This window comes from Chenopodium quinoa, unplaced genomic scaffold (assembly GCF_001683475.1).
Source record: "Chenopodium quinoa cultivar QQ74 unplaced genomic scaffold, ASM168347v1, whole genome shotgun sequence".
Classification (NCBI taxonomy): Eukaryota; Viridiplantae; Streptophyta; class Magnoliopsida; order Caryophyllales; family Amaranthaceae; genus Chenopodium; species Chenopodium quinoa.
The window spans coordinates 3,254,809-3,274,215 of record NW_018743292.1 but is presented as its reverse complement, the minus strand read 5'-3'; the positions used below and the strand labels follow the sequence as shown (position 1 = coordinate 3,274,215).

The 19,407-nt window shown below is 33.6% G+C and overlaps 2 protein-coding genes across 2 annotated transcripts; one reads left to right on the top strand and one right to left on the bottom strand.

Moving 5' to 3' along the window:
* Positions 1 to 202: 202 nt before the first annotated feature.
* Positions 203 to 7,003, bottom strand: LOC110736431 (zinc finger CCCH domain-containing protein ZFN-like). Its single transcript, XM_021916649.1, has 7 exons — positions 6,638 to 7,003; positions 5,434 to 5,606; positions 4,628 to 4,690; positions 3,066 to 3,185; positions 2,651 to 2,938; positions 1,839 to 2,168; positions 203 to 804 (listed from the first exon to the last, which is right to left on the bottom strand). Exons 1-7 carry the CDS (start codon positions 6,753 to 6,755, stop codon positions 526 to 528), a joined length of 1,371 nt encoding a protein of 456 aa, XP_021772341.1. The 5' UTR covers positions 6,756 to 7,003; the 3' UTR covers positions 203 to 525.
* A 5,003-nt stretch (positions 7,004 to 12,006) lies between these two features.
* Positions 12,007 to 18,223, top strand: LOC110736426 (GDT1-like protein 3). The gene is made up of 9 exons (XM_021916645.1): positions 12,007 to 12,518; positions 12,620 to 12,688; positions 14,947 to 15,066; positions 15,251 to 15,349; positions 15,512 to 15,584; positions 16,239 to 16,324; positions 16,914 to 16,997; positions 17,184 to 17,243; positions 17,795 to 18,223. Exons 1-9 carry the CDS (start codon positions 12,414 to 12,416, stop codon positions 17,981 to 17,983), a joined length of 885 nt encoding a protein of 294 aa, XP_021772337.1. The 5' UTR covers positions 12,007 to 12,413; the 3' UTR covers positions 17,984 to 18,223.
* Positions 18,224 to 19,407: the final 1,184 nt, after the last annotated feature.

Below are 19,407 nucleotides of genomic sequence, written 5' to 3'. Positions count from 1 at the left end.
AATTTTCCAAAGATTTGATTTCATTGTCTAGCTAATATTTCCCCTGAAGCATATGCGTAAATTGAAACTTATTATGTGTAATGCAATATCTCTTTTGTTCTAATATCTATTCCTTATCTGTATTACGATAAGCAATTGACAGTAAGGTAGCTTAAATCCTGCTTTCTTTAAAAAAAATAATGATAAAATTAAAACTCAGAAATTCTGCAAGGATAATTTCAAAGGTTTTTCATAACAGAGAAGGTGATCAATTGTTCACAATGATTTCACCAAATGTGACAATAATTTCAGATTTACAGCACATGAAGGAGTAGGGGAAGGGCGGCCAAAACTCTCGGCTGTAATACATCCTTTTTTTTTTTCCAGATAATTTGTAAGTATATAATCAACTTAAACATGAAGGGAAAGCTGTACATCTTCAGCAATCGGAAAATGAATTTACAGGTAAGCTCCTCTTAATGCCGCAAAAGATTGCAAAAAGGGGAGTCAACCCATCAAGCTTCTATTTAGGAGGAAGCTTAAGCTTTATCTATCAGTTTCGACATCATCATCACCGGACTGCAAATCCCTCGTTTCTGACAAAGAGAGCCTCCGGTTCTTCCCTGTGCCTGATTCAACCAGCCCTTCTGATGTCAATGTTAAGCCTGCTGCTGATGATGATCCCAGATAACGCCGCATAGCAGAGGCATCAGTAGATGTAGGAGAGACATTGTATGCAAAAATTCCCATTGGATGATCAAACTTGCAGTTTGGACCGAATTTGCATATACCATAACGAGAATAAAATATGCACAAAGGTTCTCCCTGTGACAAAAAAAATAGACATGAAATACGATTAGCAATGCAGGAGCATTCAGAAAGAGGGCATTTGATAGATGTTGATAATTCCACAGGGGCAGTAAAATAAACAACTTAAACAAGTTTTGTCAAATGCCAAAGGAGAGAAACTAGTCAGTTGTACTCTTTCTCTGCAATGGACATGACTTTCACTACATATAATTAAGGAACTTTAAACCTTATGATCTCATTGTACACATAAGGAAACTAATACAATATAACTAGTATTCACGAATTATGAACATGGATCATCTTGAAATACCAACAAGACAATCAACAAACAAAATTTCTAGAAAGAAATATATCCTTCAGTCTATAGAGTAATAAGAGTTAAAATGTCGATAGGTTATAATTTTTTAACTGAAAAAAAACACTTATGTTTCTGCTTGCAAATATAAAAGACTGATAACATTAGTGGCCACTCACAAGTCACAACACACAGCCTAATCAAATATCATTTAAAGGTTTTACAACAGTCAGTGTTTAAACCCTATCTGAGAGTGATTACTACCCCATCTCCCCTCCGCCACCACAAAAACAGGGGAAAGCAAGAAAAAATCTCAATGGTGGATATCTAAATAGTGTGAATGTCAATAAATTTGAGGACAACAGATACAGAATACAATCATGTTACTAGGATTCGAGAGCTCAAATCACACATGGGTAAATTTCCAGGGTCGGATTTACTTTTTAGAGATAACTCCATGTTTCAGATAAAAAAAGAAATGAGAATACCCATGTCGAAAACTCGGAGTGTCAAAGATATTTGAGGTCAAATGAAGGAATCAAGTAACATAGGGCTACAAGCCTACAGCATAGTAGTGTCGAAGACTCAGAGTGTCAAAGATTCTTAAGGTCAAATGAAGGAATCAAGTAACATAGGGCTACAGGCCTACAGCATAGTATTGAACACGAAGCAACAAAGGTAAATTTTATAATAATTAAAAAAAAATATTTAAAATAATATTTCAAAAGAAACTTTAAAGGGGAAGTGCAACTACCGGGCGCAATGGCAAGCCCAAAGCACTCAAGAGGCAGTCGGGAGCTGGAACTAGTCTTTCTCTGGGATGATGAAACCGACAAACTGCGCCAAACTTACAATCACCAGTCTTCATGTAGTATTGACATTCAGGTTGTCCAGGCCTCTCAGGGAAAACATTGTCTCTCTGAAGCGCATAGTAACCCATAGGGATAGATCCAGAGCGATACGAAGAATATGCCCCCTGAGAGGCAGCAACTACAGATTCACTCTGGCGTGCAGTCCCATAGCCAGGACTGTTTCCTGATGTCTGCTGCTGTCCTTCAGGAGACGAAACTGAACCCATCTGACCCTAAGTAACAAAGAAGACGTGTGAATTAATACAACTAATATAAAGTTTCATGCTTTCATCAAAATTAAAAATGATATTGGCAGCTGACACTTGTAGACAATAGATAATCTAGAAGCTTAACTATGCATCAAAGGCTAAATAACATAATACTTATGAAGAATGGCAAAGGATGCTCCTACTCAGACCCCAACAACATGCTGGTCCATCACTGGTTAAGCCTACCTCTGTTTGACTTATTTGACTTAATCAAACAATATAAAATCAAATTTCAAATAAACTCAGACAAAATAAGTTCAAATAAGAAAAGTTGGGAATCTTAAGACAACAAAAGTCAAATAGAGCAAAGTCTTACTCATTTTGACAACCTTTTTCCATTAAAATGCCAGCTATTTAAAAAAAAAAAAAAAAAAAGGTTTGAATCTTACTATTATAATTATTTCTTAATCACCAAATAGTTGAAAAAGGCTAGTAGCAAAGATTACCATATAGGCATTCCATCCTGGAACTGAAACCACTCCTTGTGGAAGGATCAAAGGTGTGTAACTTGAAGGACCTTGCCAACGTGGACTAGGAATAATTGAGGCTCTAGACAAAGACCAATTTGTTAATCCTCCTGGATATGAATGCTGACCAGGAGTTGTCGGAGACTGAACAGGTGGATACACAGAAGAACCACGGAAAGAAGCAGATGGCTGAGGGTGGTGGAACTTGCATGTACTCCCAAATTTACATTGTCCGGTTCTTAAATAGTATGCACACTCAGGTTCATTCTGTTGAACAAAAAAAAAAAAAGAAAAAAAAAAAACTGATTTTAGTATGTTTCAGATCTTATAAATCAGTTTTTAAAAATGGAAATAAAATAAAATCAAGACCATGAGTCCAAGCAATAAATTCTACCGGGCGAAGTGGGTATCCTAAGACATTTACAGGTACTCTTCCAGCAATCCCAGCTTTGTCTTTAGGATGATTAAATTTGCACGTTGCTCCAAACTTGCATGTTCCAGTCTTCAAGTAGTACTGAGAAGTTGAAGCAGCACATAAAAATTATATAAGAAGAAAAAAAAAATAACAATAGAAAAGACTACACACAAAATGCCCAAGGGCTTATTGAGAGTGCTCTGTGAACAAGAAAGAGAGAGGAGAGCGGAGAGAGGAGGCACAAAAGTGTTATTCAACAGTAGTTTTCACATTAGCTTGGACTTCAAAATTTTCCACCACAATAATCCACGATCATACTAGCACTTTCTCAGTTCATTATCTTCTCTGCTGCCATCAAGATATCATACATAATGCTTGACTTTTCAAGAAAAGGGAAATTTTACGCTTGAAATATTCCTGTGATTCATTTATTGGAAAGACAGCATGAAGGACAGCTTACAGAAATCATCCCCTTTCTTACACATCCTTAATCGAGACAAGATCTGAAAGCAAGCTACAGCATATAACTGTGGGGCTCAAAGATTGCATCTATCTAAGTTTTTCAGGTGAACAAAATGGCACATAATGTTGTGTCAGGCAACTTGTTTTGAGTATTACATGCCAAGGAGAAACATGTCAACAATATGTATACACTAATTGGTGAAATGTTCAGTAACCCACTAACCCAAATTTATCCATGGTTTTTTGGAAAAAAAAAAGGATCACGTAAAACACAAACAGACTAATCACTCAAATAACCAATCTAACAATCTCATATTGAACTCTCCAATCCATTCCAATGAGCAAAGATCATGCCAAACAAATACTCATGTCAGTTTCTTGGGACCTCCTAGTGTCCACTGTCCAGCCTAGATCTCACATCTGGAGACCTCCAAGTATTCATATATTTCACACATTAAATCTTTATTTTTTTATCCTTTTGATTCACCATATGCACCTTTTTTTTGGACAAGTGAGAATTCTTCTAAGTTAAGGGAATTGTTAAAGTTGGCTGTATGTCATCAGTCCTGAGCATATGAGCTCCTTAATCAAGATTCTTCATCAGCAACTAAAAATTAATTTCACTACAAAGTGCAACTACCAAATTAATCTAGAACTAAAGTCTATCCTGAATACAATGTCACTTATTGAGATAGCTAGCTGCAACACACATGCAATCCAGGTTAAAGTTAAATTTCCATTCCAGAATATTTATTGGATAGCCAAACAAATAATGTAGCGAGCAGTGTAGGACCCTGAGTTGACACGGCTTCCAAATGATCACCAAGAGGTAGATATGCCTAACAGCGTTGCTGACAGATTGATTGAATAAGCATTGGCATTTCAAGCTACGTTTGGAATTTCACATTTCTATTACATGTAACGATAATAATAACTCTACACAAACCACCACTCGCCAGAATCTAATGAGAGGTCAATCAGTAAAAATGAAAATCCCCAAGGGATTTCCAGAGCATCATTACCTTTTCAAAATTATAAATGAATAAATAGCGTAGAACAAATGGAAGATATATTCATGCCTGGCATTCAGGTTGACCGGTCCTTTCTGGAAACTCCCCCTTCATTCTTGCAGTGGCGAGAGCCTGTTGTACAATAATATCTATCAAATTCATCAAACACACATCCTTTCAAGAGTAAGACATTTATGAAAAAAGAAAATATCAAAACAAAAGTACTAAACAGTAAACACTTCCAACTTTGGGATGTAAGGGAATTACTGTACACAACCCTATTTAAGCACCAATTTGAATAGCTCTTGTAATGAAAACTTATTCTGCTCATTTTCCTCATAATGATATTCCATTGAGAGGTAAGACACTTACTTTCGGGACAAAGTTGAAGTGGAGATTTGGCAATCCAGATAGCAGTGTCAAATCATATCAAATAGAAACAAAAAAAAATGTGGTAGAAGAGAAAAATTGGCTTGTAAGAGTATGAGGTGGAGGAAATGATTCAGAAATTTTAAATGTTGCTGAAAAAAACAACTTCTTATGAAAGAGTTTACATCCCAAAGCATTTGTATGCAACAACATTGACACGATGATGATGAAACAAACCCTTAAGTCTCTAGTTAAGGAAACCAAATCTAACCCCTGACTTTAAGCATCATGATTTTGTCCCAGCAGTATCTACACAGAAATCTTCATAAAGTTATTCTTGCATTCTTGTTGATAACCTTTTTTCATTAACCTACATGCTAGCATGCCTATGATATAAACAAAACGGAGCAACAAGAATCTGAAGACTGCAGAAAGTAAGAGACAAGTACAGTCAAAGATTTGCAATTAGCATGTTATGTTTCTACACAGTGGGTGCCAGAACTTACTAGCTTTCTATTAGAAGGATGATTGAAGCGGCATGTCGAACCAAATCTACAAAGTCCTGTTCTGAGATAAAAGGAACAATCTGGTTCCCCTTCACGCTCAGGATAAGGACCAGGAGGATAAATTCCAGTATCCAATGCTTCAGAAGATCGCATATTTACAGGCCACATTGAATCTGAAATATTAATGTTATTCATATAAGAAATACAACACAACTCTTTTGCAATTTGACAACAAGAAACAAGTTACTTTAGTAAAAACATTCGCAAATCTAAGCTATAAACAGAACCTAAATCCCATATTGCGAATGGGGGACAATGAAAGCAACACTCAATGCACATATTTCACATGGAATCCTAAACAAACATTCCACCTTTAAACCATCATGAGAAGACATACACTGTCAAAATCCGTAACACTCGAGCTAATCATGAAAAATCGGACACATCCGAAGTATCCAACACAAACAAATCAAGTTTTAATAGTTAATTCTATTACGTTTATAGGATTATACGGAGTAATTCGCGCCCAACACTAATATCCATAGCAATTGTTGATTAAGGTCGATAAATAGTTATGATCAAAAAGGACAAACCCATTTACATTTACAAACCAAGAAATGTTATGTTATCAAAATGTCATCCACATTTATCAAAAGTACTACAATTTTAGTGACTCATATTCCATAAAGCATATCAAGTGGCTTCAATTCTCCGCAACCCCCAAAAATTAAATAAAGCAAAAAAAATAAAAATGCCCATTTTTCCAATCATTTTTCCCAATTATTCAATTTTGGAAAACATACATTATTAAACCCATTTACCCAATTTCACTACCGATCAAACCCGATTCCCCAAACTACTTATCAAATAAATAAAAATAAAAATTATAAATATAAAAATAAAAATGCCGATTAACCCAATAATTGAATTATGTAAGAGCTATAACAAGGAACCAAAATTCTCAATTTCACATTTTTTTAAAAAAATTAAACCCCATGAAAAAAAGGGGTTTCACACTAAAATAATCCGATCAAAACCAAATGAAAAAAATAAAAATAAAAAAACCCCAGAAAATACATATGAAGATTTCCCATAAATTAAAGAACAATTATAAATAACAATCACCAATAATATAATACAGCATTTGACAAACTCCCAGAAAAAATAATATATTAAAAGAATTATAAAAAAAAAAAAAAAAAACCTTCATCTAAAAGAGAGGATGATCCAGAATTAACAGCAACAGCAGAAGGTCTAGAAATGGGGATTACAGCTCCATCATCATCATCATCAACAACAACACTAACTTCTCGAAACGCCATCGTTTTAACACTAACTCCATTCAATTCTTCATCATCATCTTCATAATCATCAACAACACTACTGCTATTTACTTCTTCCTTCTTTTTCAATACAAAATCTCATTATTTTATTAACGTATAAATGTCAAATTATTTAATACGGAGTAATTAAAACCCCAAAAAATATAAAATAAAATTAAAAAAAGGGAAGAAAAAGAAGAGAGAGAAAGTTGTTTGGGAAAAAAGGAAAGTGGGGGAAAAATCTAGTTCTCTCTCCTCCACAAAATACAGAGTGTAGGAAAAAAAAAGAGGGAGAATAAAAACCAACCACTTTTTTTCCTATACAACTATATTTTCTATTTTCCTTTTTTTATTATTATTTTTATTTATTTTTTGGGAAGAAATTAAATTTTTGGTGTTTTTTACCTGTGTAAAAAACGGTTATTTGACGCGCGTGAGTGTAGGAGTGTAATCTACGCGCTGCGTAATTGTATAGGGTAGAGTGTACTTTTTTTGTAAGGACGCGTTTGGTTGACGGTCGACATCCCCTTTTTTAAATTATTTGTGCACTTGTTTTTTTTACTCGTGTAACACAAAGGTTGTAGAATAGTGAATACACTTCCTAAAAAAGGAAGTATTTTAGTGAGGGTTTATGATAAAGTCACTCGTTGGTTAATATGGTGGGTAAATGAATGATTATTGCTCGTATAACTATTTAAGGTTGGTTATGTTTCGTATAACTATAACTTAATTTAATATTAAAAAGTACAAATCTCATAATTGGATTTTGTTTTGTGTTTTGGTAGAATGGTAATGTAGGTTGTGTTGTGTTTTGTGTCATGTATTGGATGTGTAAAGTAGTTGTTATTGTATTACTCGTGTTTGTAGCAATTGGGCGTACACTTGATTATTTTGTGAAACTGCGTTTTAGGTAAGATATACTATCTGATACTACTGTCATTATTGTTTTGAGATTTGTACTTTTTGATATTAAATTAAGTTTAAAATGAGGAAGGAATAATGGATGAGAAACCTTTCTCCTATTTGGCTATTTATTGCTTAATGAATCTAAAAGGTAGCACAACATAACATTACGGATCCATGTTTGATCTATAACTTACTGTTTTACCATTATGACATTTTTAAAGATTAATGATGTATAAAATTAGTAAATTGAGTCTAAAGTTGGAAGTTACTCAGCTACATAGCACTTATGCTGTTATGCAATGGCTACAATTTGTCAAAAAAGAATTCCTAGTGAATCCTACCTCAAAAAAAAAAAAAAAAACATACTCAATAATGGAAATGTATTTTTGTATTACATCCACAGAATATAAGGAGTTTTTTTTTCCATGAAAAATTAAACCATATATTGTTAGTCAAAAATCAAGTCAAGCAAGCAAAAGTTTGAAGTGCAAGAAGTTATATACCATTACAATCACTTGATGAATGATCGAGAGTAAGATAGATTTATGTTTCTTTGACTACTAGGTCCTTTTCAATCACCGATGTCAAGAGGTAAAACAAGCATTGTATTTGATGGCAAGTTATGATAATAGTCACTTTCATTCTACTATAAAAGTTGTACCACTTCAATTCCACTCGTATATAGTCGCAATGTATTTCCTTCAATATTTCATTTATTTGATTTAGACATAGGTTCTTTTCCTTCAACTAAGTGTACTCTTTATCTGTAATCGAGCTAGCTATGAACAAATTAGTGTTACAATTTTTTTTAAAACAGATAAAGTACTTTCCTATCCGAATAATTGTAAACTTATTTATCTGAAGTTAGTAGCTCATTGTATTAACTTTTCTAAACTTATTATCACAAATTTTATCTTATACTCCGTATTAAGTAAAAATAAGGAGATGAGAACAAAGCCTTATTATAGTAATCTTCGTCATAATAAGATAAGTCGGTAAAAAAAAAAAAAAAGTTGAGCTACGTTAATTAGTTCCACACAATAATACTGGTGTCAAGAGAAACTAAGCTTGACGCTGAAATAGAATAGATACGATCAAAAGCGTGTGTTTGGGAGACAAAAGGTCCTCTTTAAAACAAACGTAGAGGTGACTTAATTTGATTAACGACACTTTGCGTATAATACAGTACTTTTATTACTTTTTAAGGTTGACGTTTTACACTAAATCATGCTTAAGTAGAACACGTGGACAATTGTAATATTTTTTATTTAAAAATAAAAATAGAGAATATAAGGTACCGGGGATATCGAACCTCATTCGCAAAATCTACTCTTTTTTTTTTTCTTTTTTTTTTTAATTTTATTTTATTTTGTCATAAGATTATGTATTAATGTGTCTAAATGTTATGGGTTACTAAAAGTTCTAGAACTGATAAATTTATAATTTTACTTGGCTAATAAAATCATTGACTGTATTTATCAGATTTTGAGAGTGACATTTTAACAGAAGGTAATGAACTTTTTATCAGGAAAAATGTAAGTTCTCATTGTTTTGATTGCATTAAATAGCTTTGTTTGGCTTAATAATGTTGGTTTCATTCCAGAATATATAGTAGTTCAATCTTTGGTTAAATAAAAATTATGATTAGGTGACTTACTAATTAAATTGAATTTTCTCTAGATAAATCATTCATTATCTCTATACTTACAAACAAATGTTAGTACTTGTACTTAGCAATAAAGAAAAAAAAAAAGTTGATGTGTGTTATAATTACCTTTCGAAATGAGAAAGTTACCACTAACACTTTACACGTTGCATAACAATCACTAATCTAGTGAGAGTGTAGTGATCTTGAAATGGAAATATATAATATTCATGAGTCCAATACATTTCCAAAAGAAAGGGGAAAAAAAGGAAATCAACAAATTTGATATTATGGCTCATATGACCATATTTGTTTTCAAAATCATTTTTGATCATTCAACTACCGGCCGACCAGACCGTATAAAGTTGTTTCATTCCAACAACCTAATTAATATTCACCAACGTCATTGTCGTGATGGCACCTTGATCGAGTAACAATGTGATATCATGGTGATAACTCGTGATAATCAGATAATACATATAGTCGGAGATCGAATATATTCCATGCATATATCAATGCTACTTTTGGAACTCTTTTCAAAACGAACAACCATATAGCTTTTCACACGGCAATCAAAGAATTTGCACAGCTCACAAAGTCAGAAACTAAAGAATAATTATTAGCAGTTACGCGCGGTTTCATAAACATGGGATTATACGAGTGAATTTAAATATAAATAAATTTAAAAGAGTATAATTTGTTAATTAGCAAAGTTAAATAAGATAAAAGGGGAATATAAATATAGAGAAAAAGAAGATTAATTTTTTAATCAATTTCAATCATTTGTCTTGGTTTGTGAATTTGCAACATTTAATAAGTATAACAAAAAGGGGAGCGGGGAAGTATTGTTTGAAATTGAAAGTGTAATTAAATACCCTATACACCACACATATTTGCTACATTGACAAACACATAAAATTTCTTTAAAAAAACTAGAATGAATAAAAAAGCAAAGAATTATTTCACTTTTGCAATTTATTATATATTACATAGGTAAAGTTTTTCTTTTTTAATCTCTATTCACTCGGTTAACATTGTACGTTTTAAGGCAATAAAAAGTTTTTGGATAGTTTATTTCATTATAATTCGTACCTCCATTCAGATTAAAGATGACACTATATTGAGTTGAGTAGGCCTATGACACAACACAAGGTAGCAAAGCACAACACTAGACATTATACATGCTTGCAGTCTAGGCCAATTTAAAAAGACAAATTAAAGAGGTTCTAATTTGTAGAATGCCACACGTCAACAATGAAATAAGTGAAAGAAATTAGGCATCACATGAGATTAGGTGACACATATTCTCAGCCATGCTTGAGCCGTTGTGTTTTGAAATTTCTAACACAATACGTACTTAGTGAGCAACTGTTGACCATGTTTCGTGGCACAAGACATATGGGTTCGACACAATTCACATATAAAAAGCACAAAAAAAAAAAAAAAAAAAGAAGAGAGAATAATATTTTCTTTAGTGGATATCCCTTAGCTTCAATCCCTATTTTACTACGACAAATTGACAAGTGGACAAGAATCAACAACCATATACTCTTGTTCTAATCATAATTGCATGATTTTTTTTTTTTTTGAGAAAAATCATAATTGCATGAATTAATCAAATCGGTAATGACAAAATTAACACTAATTATGATCTAGTCCGTAGCTAATTGATGAGTACGGGTAGCCTAATCTAAAAGCCTTTCCGTCCCTTTCTATTTTTTGACCAATGATGAAGTTGGAGACTTAAGAGAGAGAGTAAGCTTTTAACCTACACTGTATAATTTACCTGCCCTTTTATGACTATTTTTATGAAGCTTTATAAACAGGGGGCAAGTGGGGTGGTGCTAGGTGGTGGACTGGTGGTCTGGTGGCAAGGGAGGAGAGATACTCAGAAAAAAAAAAATTAAAAAAAATTAACTTGTTTAACCGGTTAAAGGTCATAGGGATTGTTAGAAGAAGATTAGGGTGAACGGTGGGATTGTTTTGGAATAATCAAAAGGTGGAATTGTTTTTTGAAGATGAAGAAAATGTGGGATTATTAATTTTTATTTTTCCTTTTTTATAAAACTTTACAAACAAATTAAAGAAATTATGGCTTTGTATTTCAGACAAGGTGTGAAGCTATATTAGGATCCAATGGGCTAAAGATTAGTTTCTTTGTGAACCCTTTGCTATCCCATACACTTAGTATCCAATACGTAAAAGTAAAATTAATAGCAAATTCGACAAATGGAGCATTCGACATATTTATCGAGAGGCAAATAGAGCGGCAGACTGGGTTGCTAATGTAAGTCATTTAGTTATTGATAGTATGTATTAGTCCTTGTAACAACTCTTCTTTAATTCATACCTCTATTAAGATGCTTTAGAAATTGCAATGAGATTTGATACTTTGTTCATAATAAATACTTGTAAGCATTATCATTTGATGAGTAATAGGTTTGATCCCTAGACCTCAAGGATACAGGTGGGAGCGATGCCACTACTCTATCACCTCAACCTCATGTTAATAATTTAATTTGTTTTTCTTTTTGGTGTTTAGATAGAGAGGCACAAGGACAGGGTTGAGAATCAATTGCAGAATCTCCTAAAATCGAGAGAGAAGCTCTACCCACTCGAGATATCTCTCACTCTTGATAATTTGATTTATTTAACAGTGATAAACCGAGTCAACTGATGATGCTTCTAAAATACTCCGTACTGTAGTGTAGTGCAACTTGGTGGGTTGGTGAGCTTGCAAATCTTGTGATACGGAGTATACAACTGTGTCAAAGCGCCGAGTTAACTCAATTGTCGGCCATGGCTTAATCTCTCTCTCTTTCTCTCTCCTCGTTTTTTAATTCAACCCAGAAATTAAAGTGAGAAAGTGGTTTTGTAACTCCACCCAAATTTCATTTTCTTTAATCCTTCGATCTTCTTTTCATCTCCCCTTTACGCTCAATTTACGCAATATCAAATTCTAATTCTTTGATTCTTTCCTCTTTTATGTTACGATTCTAGGGATATTCCTTTTAATTTCACATTTTTAACGAAGATCCTTGAAGATCTGATTCTAATCATTTTCAATTTCCCCCAATTTTCCTTTTCCTTTTGTAGATTTGGGGAAAATGGGTTGCCGATTAAACCATAGAAATAGTTTGTTTACTTTCCGATTTGCTGTTCTGTCGATTTTTGTCATTGGGTTGCTGCTTGCTTCTGCTATCTCAGCTCAGGTAATTAATTTCTTGATCTGTGAAGTAATTCAATGTTATTTTTTTTTTTAAATTTTTCTGGGAAGTTTGAGATCTTATGAATTTTTTTTAAAATTGTGCAGGAAAGTGGTGATGATGATCAGAATGAGAGGGTTGGGGGATCAGTAAAGGATTTGGGACGGCGTAGTAAGGTTTGAGGAATGCATTAATTTGACTAGATTTGAGTGATTTGAACGAATTTAGTGTGATTTGGTACTCGAAGTTCTGATAATTTTTGTTCATTTCATTGATCTTGATGGGATTGGTTTATACATGGAAATTTGATGCATTGATTTATTTTAATTAATTAATCCTTTTAAAATTGGGTTCTAATTTTTCTGTAAATGCATTAATAGTCTGATAATGATGAACAGTTTAATACTACTTTTTAAGTATTGCTGCTGAATTTTGATTACATGGCCCAAACCAAGAACAGTATTTGTGATGAATGAGTTATCCGAGTCTCTGAGATGCAACGATAGTTATTTAGGAAGGGACGGTTTATTCAGTGATAGCTATTTTGGAAGGGGCGGTTTATTCACCGATAGTTAATTATGAAGGGATGCTTAATTCACTGATCTATGTACCATGCCCATGCAAGTGACAGGCATACCACAAGTTTGCAAATGTGCATTTGCCTTTAGCCTATGTAGTGCACTAAAAGCTCAATGAGGCAACATAGAAGAAGATGAGTCTTGTTTGTAGACTGTGGCAGTGGTTATATGGACACAAGGTTTTCAACTCTTTTGTATCATTATAGTTCTTGCATATTAGGCTTTTAGCATAGGGATAGAACTCATAGAAGACCTGAAAGCATTTATACATTGCTGTTGGCTCATTACAAATACCTGAATAGGCATATAAATTGTCAATCATCATCTACATTAGACCTATGTGTTTCAGTTTTGAAAATGTAACTTGTTAATTATGAATGCATGCTCTTTCATAAGGAGCATCTTTGATCTTTCATTATCCACGCTTGGGAAGAATTATATAAAACTTTGTCAATTTCTGGCATCTTTTATCAGTCATTGTCAAATAATGCAATTACTTTATTGCTTCAGAGTGCAAATTTTAGTAGCAATTTGTGGTGGACTGGTGGGGCATGACTTTTGTCCTTTTGAAGGGTAAGATATTATGGTCAATAGGGCGACAATGATATGAGAGTTCGATGATTGAAGCTCTTTCAATCAAACTTGGTAGTGGCCTACCTTAAAGCTGCAAGGTTTTGAAATCTTGCATCATAAAGAGTTATTTATTTATTTATTTATTATTTTAGTGAAGGGTTTTACTGACATAAGACATATCAAAGTTTGTGCTATTATTGCAAATACACCCGAAGAGCTATCTAACATTCCAACTATTTGTCAACTGTTGCTAAAATCTTTTGATACTGAAGTTAAGAAGTCATAATAATTGCTGCTTGTTGCTTCATGGAGTGGTGTATTGCCTTTTGATTTTTCATTATCCATGGCTGGGATATATGCATAGTCTAATTGTCTTTTTGGATCTAGTTCACTTGTCATAAAAAACTGCAGTTGTTTTTATGTTGCCGAGTTCAAAGATTAGCTAGAATATATCGTGAATATTACCATTGGAGTCGTTTTGGAAGACAAGCATGAGGAAGTTAGTATGTAAAGAATGGCAGATACAAGCGCATTGGTGCTACCCAAGCTGAGAGTTTGTTGTGAAGTTCTTCCAAAAGACTCCAATGGTGATAGCCACTATACATTTGTGAAGTTTTGAACTCATGCAGTATAGAATCTTGCAGTTTTTCTAGTGGCAATTGGCCCAAGAGGCTACAAGTGATATCTCTGTGTTTGATCCCTTCCAGGGATGGTGACAATTTAGAAGGCTGCCACCACTTCATGCAGCAGCATGTAATGCAAATTCAGATATATCTTGGTTACTAATGTATGTGTAATTCATGCCTTTTTTTTTTAATTTTTTTTTTTTTTTGAGTATGAATGACAATGGTGAGATTTAAACAATTTAAGCTGACAAAATCAGGAAATGTGCTATAGTGTGAGGGACAGTGGATGAATTTAGTTATCTGGGCAGGTTCCCTCCTCTGATCTCACCTCTCTATTTCACGGACTCTGGAATTTAGACTTCCCATTTTGCTGGTTTCTTATATGGTGTATCAGGCTTGTATTTATAGTTAAATCAATCTTTTTTTGTTTTTGGTCTTATTTCCTTCATCTTACAGTAGTTATTTTCCCATTTCTGTTCTTATATTATCAATGATATCTGTGTGGATGTCTTGCTCTATTATGCGTACGATAATACACAATGTTGGCTTTATCATTAATATGTGTTGGTGGGTGAGTCTTTGGTGTTTGTGTAGATATGTATTAATACCTCTAATATGAATACATCTCAAGGTTACAAATATGGATTATTGTTGCAGATTGTGCTGGAGCACCTGGGAAAAGATGCTGATTCCATACATTTGGGCATAAATTTGGACTCTGGTTTAGGAGTTTTTGATGCCTTCTTTGCAAGTTTATGTATGATACTTGTGAGCGAGGTTTGTTCTCTGGCCACTACTGTAATAATATTCAGATGGTTGTACATCAAATCATAACGTATCATCACCACCTATTGTTACTATTTACTCTTAGTTCTCTCCATCTTATCTTTCAGTGTCCACTCCTGCTAGATTCATGCATATGTAATTATATAGGGCTTAATAGCTGATGCTTTTGTGATAGATCGGAGATGAGACATTTATCATAGCAGCTTTAATGGCAATGCGTCATCCAAAGTCCATTGTATTATCTGGAGCTCTCAGTGCCTTGGTTGTGATGACAGTAAGTTTTTTTTTTTTTTTGGTTTTTTTTCTTTATTTAGCAAGAATTTTCTCTTTATCTTCTTGTACTTCCATGTGATTTTCTGCAACCACATGCATTTGCAATTATGGAAGATAATGTGTTGTGCTTTGGTGAGGCTCATTGATGCGATTTTGTCAATAGGTTCTCTCTACTGGACTTGGTAGGATAGTTCCAAATTTGATATCAAGGAAGCATACAAACAGTGCAGCTACAGGTATATCTTGTATATGTTGTTAATGATGTGTTCTTTGTTGTGTGTGGGGAACGGTTAGCCTTCTTTTAGATTGTTATACTACTATTTCATGCATATTTTATTTAATTTAATTTTATTGTGTGTGGGAATGGATGTGTTATTATTTATCTCTGAACCCAGAAATGTTCAAATATCTTATTTTCTGCGTTGTTGGTATCTCATTAGCTATTTCTTTTAATGCATATTTAACTAACACAGATGTTCAATAGTGCATTAGTGCACTTGTTGGGGTTGATTTGCAGTTTGTCTAGAGCTATGCACTTTTTCTCAGTTTATTCAATACCCTAAAGCAGTACTGTGAGCTGGTCAAATCGACCAATACAATCAAGTATTAGCTAACAATTAACAATTCCCCCACCCACCCACACACACACACTCAAAACAATTAAAAATCCCTAGTTAATGACTGCTGTTTCATGTTGCTTGATCATTTTTCCTATCAACTTATTACGTTTGTTGGCCTGAATGAGGACTAGTACTGATGTATGATTATCAAGAATACAGGGGAGTCTGGTGGGACTGAGGGAATTCTGGTAGATGGTGTGGCCGTGTGGGTTTTATTGGGTTATGCTATATTTATTTCTTTACAATGTATATTTCCTTTTGTCCATGCAGTTCTTTATCTATTTTTTGGTTTGCGTCTGCTTTACATTGCTTGGAAGTCTGATCCTAAAGCATCACAGAAGAAGGAAATGGAAGAGGTATGTTATTGTTCCTCTTTCTACTTTAACTTCTTCGCATTTTGGTGCATGTGGATGCTTCTTTATTGTTGGTTGCCTTTAATTTTTTTTTTTTTTTTTTTTTTTTTCTGGGAGCACCATGTGGCATGCCATTGAACATATATTATCCTTATAATTGAAATTCATTTTATTTTTTCTTTGGGTTATGAGACGGGTTTTGTTTACTGTCTATGTATCGATCAATAAGACTTCTTGACATGACTGCTTAGTGTGTTGCAATGAGTGGCTCTAATGTTTATAGTGTTCTGTCTTTCTTTATTTTGTAAGGCTTTTATAATTGATACCTGTCCTTCATGGATTAATTGTTTAGAGAAATTTTCCTATCTTGCCTGACTTTATTGGGAGCAAGGACAATTCATGGCTGCATGCCTGGAACATTATATCCCCCTCTGTGGTGCCCTTGTAATATATGAAACCCCGAGGCTGGCTCTTGCTTGAGTAGCTATGTAATTTCTGCTTACAGATTTGGGATGCCTCCGTATTTATTAAAATTCTTTTACTTAGTATCTGGTTTAATTTTATTTTTATTTATATATATATTTTTTTCCAGGTTGAAGAGAAGCTTGAGGGAGGACAAGGCAAAACATCCATACGCCGTTTCTTATCAAGATTTTTAACTCCTATATTCTTGGAGGTATGCTTGGAACTGATTTATATAGTTAATTAATTCTTCTAGTATCTGGAAAACAAAATATGCAACCCTCATTATATCTATAAGGAAGGTCATGTTAATGTTATTTCAAAATTGTCATTGAACCTCTTAGAAATGTCTTACTGCAATGCGGATCCATCTGATATTGTTGCTTTACATATTTTGCAGTCATTTATTCTCACCTTCTTGGCTGAATGGGGGGATCGTAGTCAGATTGCTACAATTGCTGTAAGCTCAACTTCCTTTGAATATATAAACCACAAGCACTTCTACAAGTTTTCTCTCTGCCTTTTAAATTCATGACAATATGACTTGCATTGCTTTAAGCAGCAACTATAATCTCAGTGAACGGGAATATTATCATGCTACTAGCTCATAATTTCAATTTGTCTTGTGATGAATTCATATGTTACATCGTTTCTCATTTCCTTGCTAATTTTGCATGTCATTGTTTTGCTTCTAATAATAACTGTTGCCTGCTGTTTTCTTTACGAGTTATCAAGCCCTTGATTTTAAGCCCAAGGGAAAATATGTAAATGTGGATAGAGTCCCTGTGGTTTTTTTTTTTTTTTTTTTTTTTTTTTTTTTTTTTTTTTTTTTTTTGGCTTAATTGGCCAATCTATCTTATTTTCACCAAAAGTAGTAAAGCTGGAGCATGCATTATAAATTTATAATGGGTTTTGCTTTATATGTATGGATTGCTTTTGTACAAAATTTTGTCCTGGGTCTTGATTTGCAGCTTTGATAACTCTAATGAAAATATTATCTTGATCCCACAGCTGGCCACACACAAAAACGCGTTGGGCGTATGTGTGGGGGCCATACTGGGCCATTTGGTCTGCACTTCAGTAGCTGTGGTGGGAGGAAGCATGTTGGCGTCCAGGATCTCGCAACGCACAGTTGCCACCGTCGGTGGCTTCCTCTTTTTAGGATTCTCCTTATCATCATACTTCTATCCTCCACTATAGTACAAACTTATGAATTTGTTGGCTACCCTCATTCATGTAATGTCATCATGTCACTAAAATTCTTTTCTTTCCTTCTCTCTATTCAGAATCTCCTTTACAGTATTTCCTTTTTTAAAAAAAAAAGATATAGTAGTATACTAGTATACTAGTATGTTAGCTTTCCTTTTAACGTCTGTTAGGGGTGTAAAATTTTTGATCATGTAAAGGAAGGGAAAGTTTCCCATTTTCTTCTACCATAAATTTCAAATCTAGTTATTCTCATGCAGTGTTGCATACTTGCATGATGTAGGATCTCTCGGAATTGAAAGTTACCGACATGTTTAGTTTACGCTTTTTCTCTGCAAAGTTGAGAGCAATTACGTCTGATCCTTCCAATTCAAATAAGGCGCTAGCGCGAGAAGTTATCTTGGACCCTGATCCATTATTCCCAGCAATTATCACACTTGTGTAAGATTTGCCTTCAAAACAGTAGCCGTTGGCCTGTTGCTGAGTAGCTGAAGTTATCTGAATACTCAGCTAAGAATTCAGGCCGTGGGAGAAGGAATGCGCGCGAAAACATCTATAGTCCTGCAAAGCTGGGTAAATAATAGATCGAGTAACCTGAGTTCATGCTTCATTTGTTTTCTCCTTTTAGGGGTAAATAATAAATTAACTATAACGATGGGAAAATAAAATAAAATCTACAACTACAAATGTAAGAAAAGCTATAAAAATGCGTTTTATAAACATTTTAGTCCTCCCCTTTACAAAATACTTGTATAAGAAAGTTTTATAATCTCATACATCTCCAATCTTATGTTACCTTTGAGTGTTATTGGATGATCATGAATATCTTTATGAATTAACAATGAAGATAATTTGGGTGGACTAGCAAATTTGGGTGGACTAGCATTATTACTGGAATGAAAATGATACAAATGATATATGTAATTTCATATACAATACAAATTCATTCTTATTTTCACCGTTTATTATCACTTATATATCAAACGAGCCGTGAAATTAGTACTTAAGACTTGAAGCATGATATAAGCTAGCTCTAGTTAAGTACATATGCATGTGAGTAGTTTTTGAATGACTGCGAAGATCAATTATATTAGCATCTAGATTTCCTCATGATTAGTACAGTATGATTATGAAGTTGGATATTTATTGTACTTGTATGACATTGACAATATGATGCCTGAATTTGTCAAAAATCCTCCATTTTCTACACTAATACGACAAATCGGCCTACAAATATGTTCCAAAAATGTTGAAATATGATGTAATTGGAAATATCTAGTTAATCAATTTTGGTTGAGTATAATGAGGCATATCAAGCGGGAGATTAGGTTCGTGATTACAACTACATTACATTTAATTTTTTCTTCCTTCTATAGTCCAATAAAAATATAAATTTGAACATTTGTAGAAGTCAATGA

Coding starts and splice junctions, on each gene's coding strand:
- LOC110736431 (XM_021916649.1), bottom strand. CDS start 6,755: ATGGCGTTTCGAGAAGTTAGTGTTGTTGTTGATGATGATGATGATGGA. Junction 4,691..5,433: donor ATCCTTCTAATAGAAAGCTA/GTAAGTTCTGGC, acceptor ATTGTACAACAG/GCTCTCGCCACTGCAAGAAT. Junction 3,186..4,627: donor CCGGTCAACCTGAATGCCAG/GCATGAATATAT, acceptor TCAACTTCTCAG/TACTACTTGAAGACTGGAAC.
- LOC110736426 (XM_021916645.1), top strand. CDS start 12,414: ATGGGTTGCCGATTAAACCATAGAAATAGTTTGTTTACTTTCCGATTT. Junction 15,067..15,250: donor GTATGATACTTGTGAGCGAG/GTTTGTTCTCTG, acceptor CTTTTGTGATAG/ATCGGAGATGAGACATTTAT. Junction 16,998..17,183: donor TAACTCCTATATTCTTGGAG/GTATGCTTGGAA, acceptor CATATTTTGCAG/TCATTTATTCTCACCTTCTT.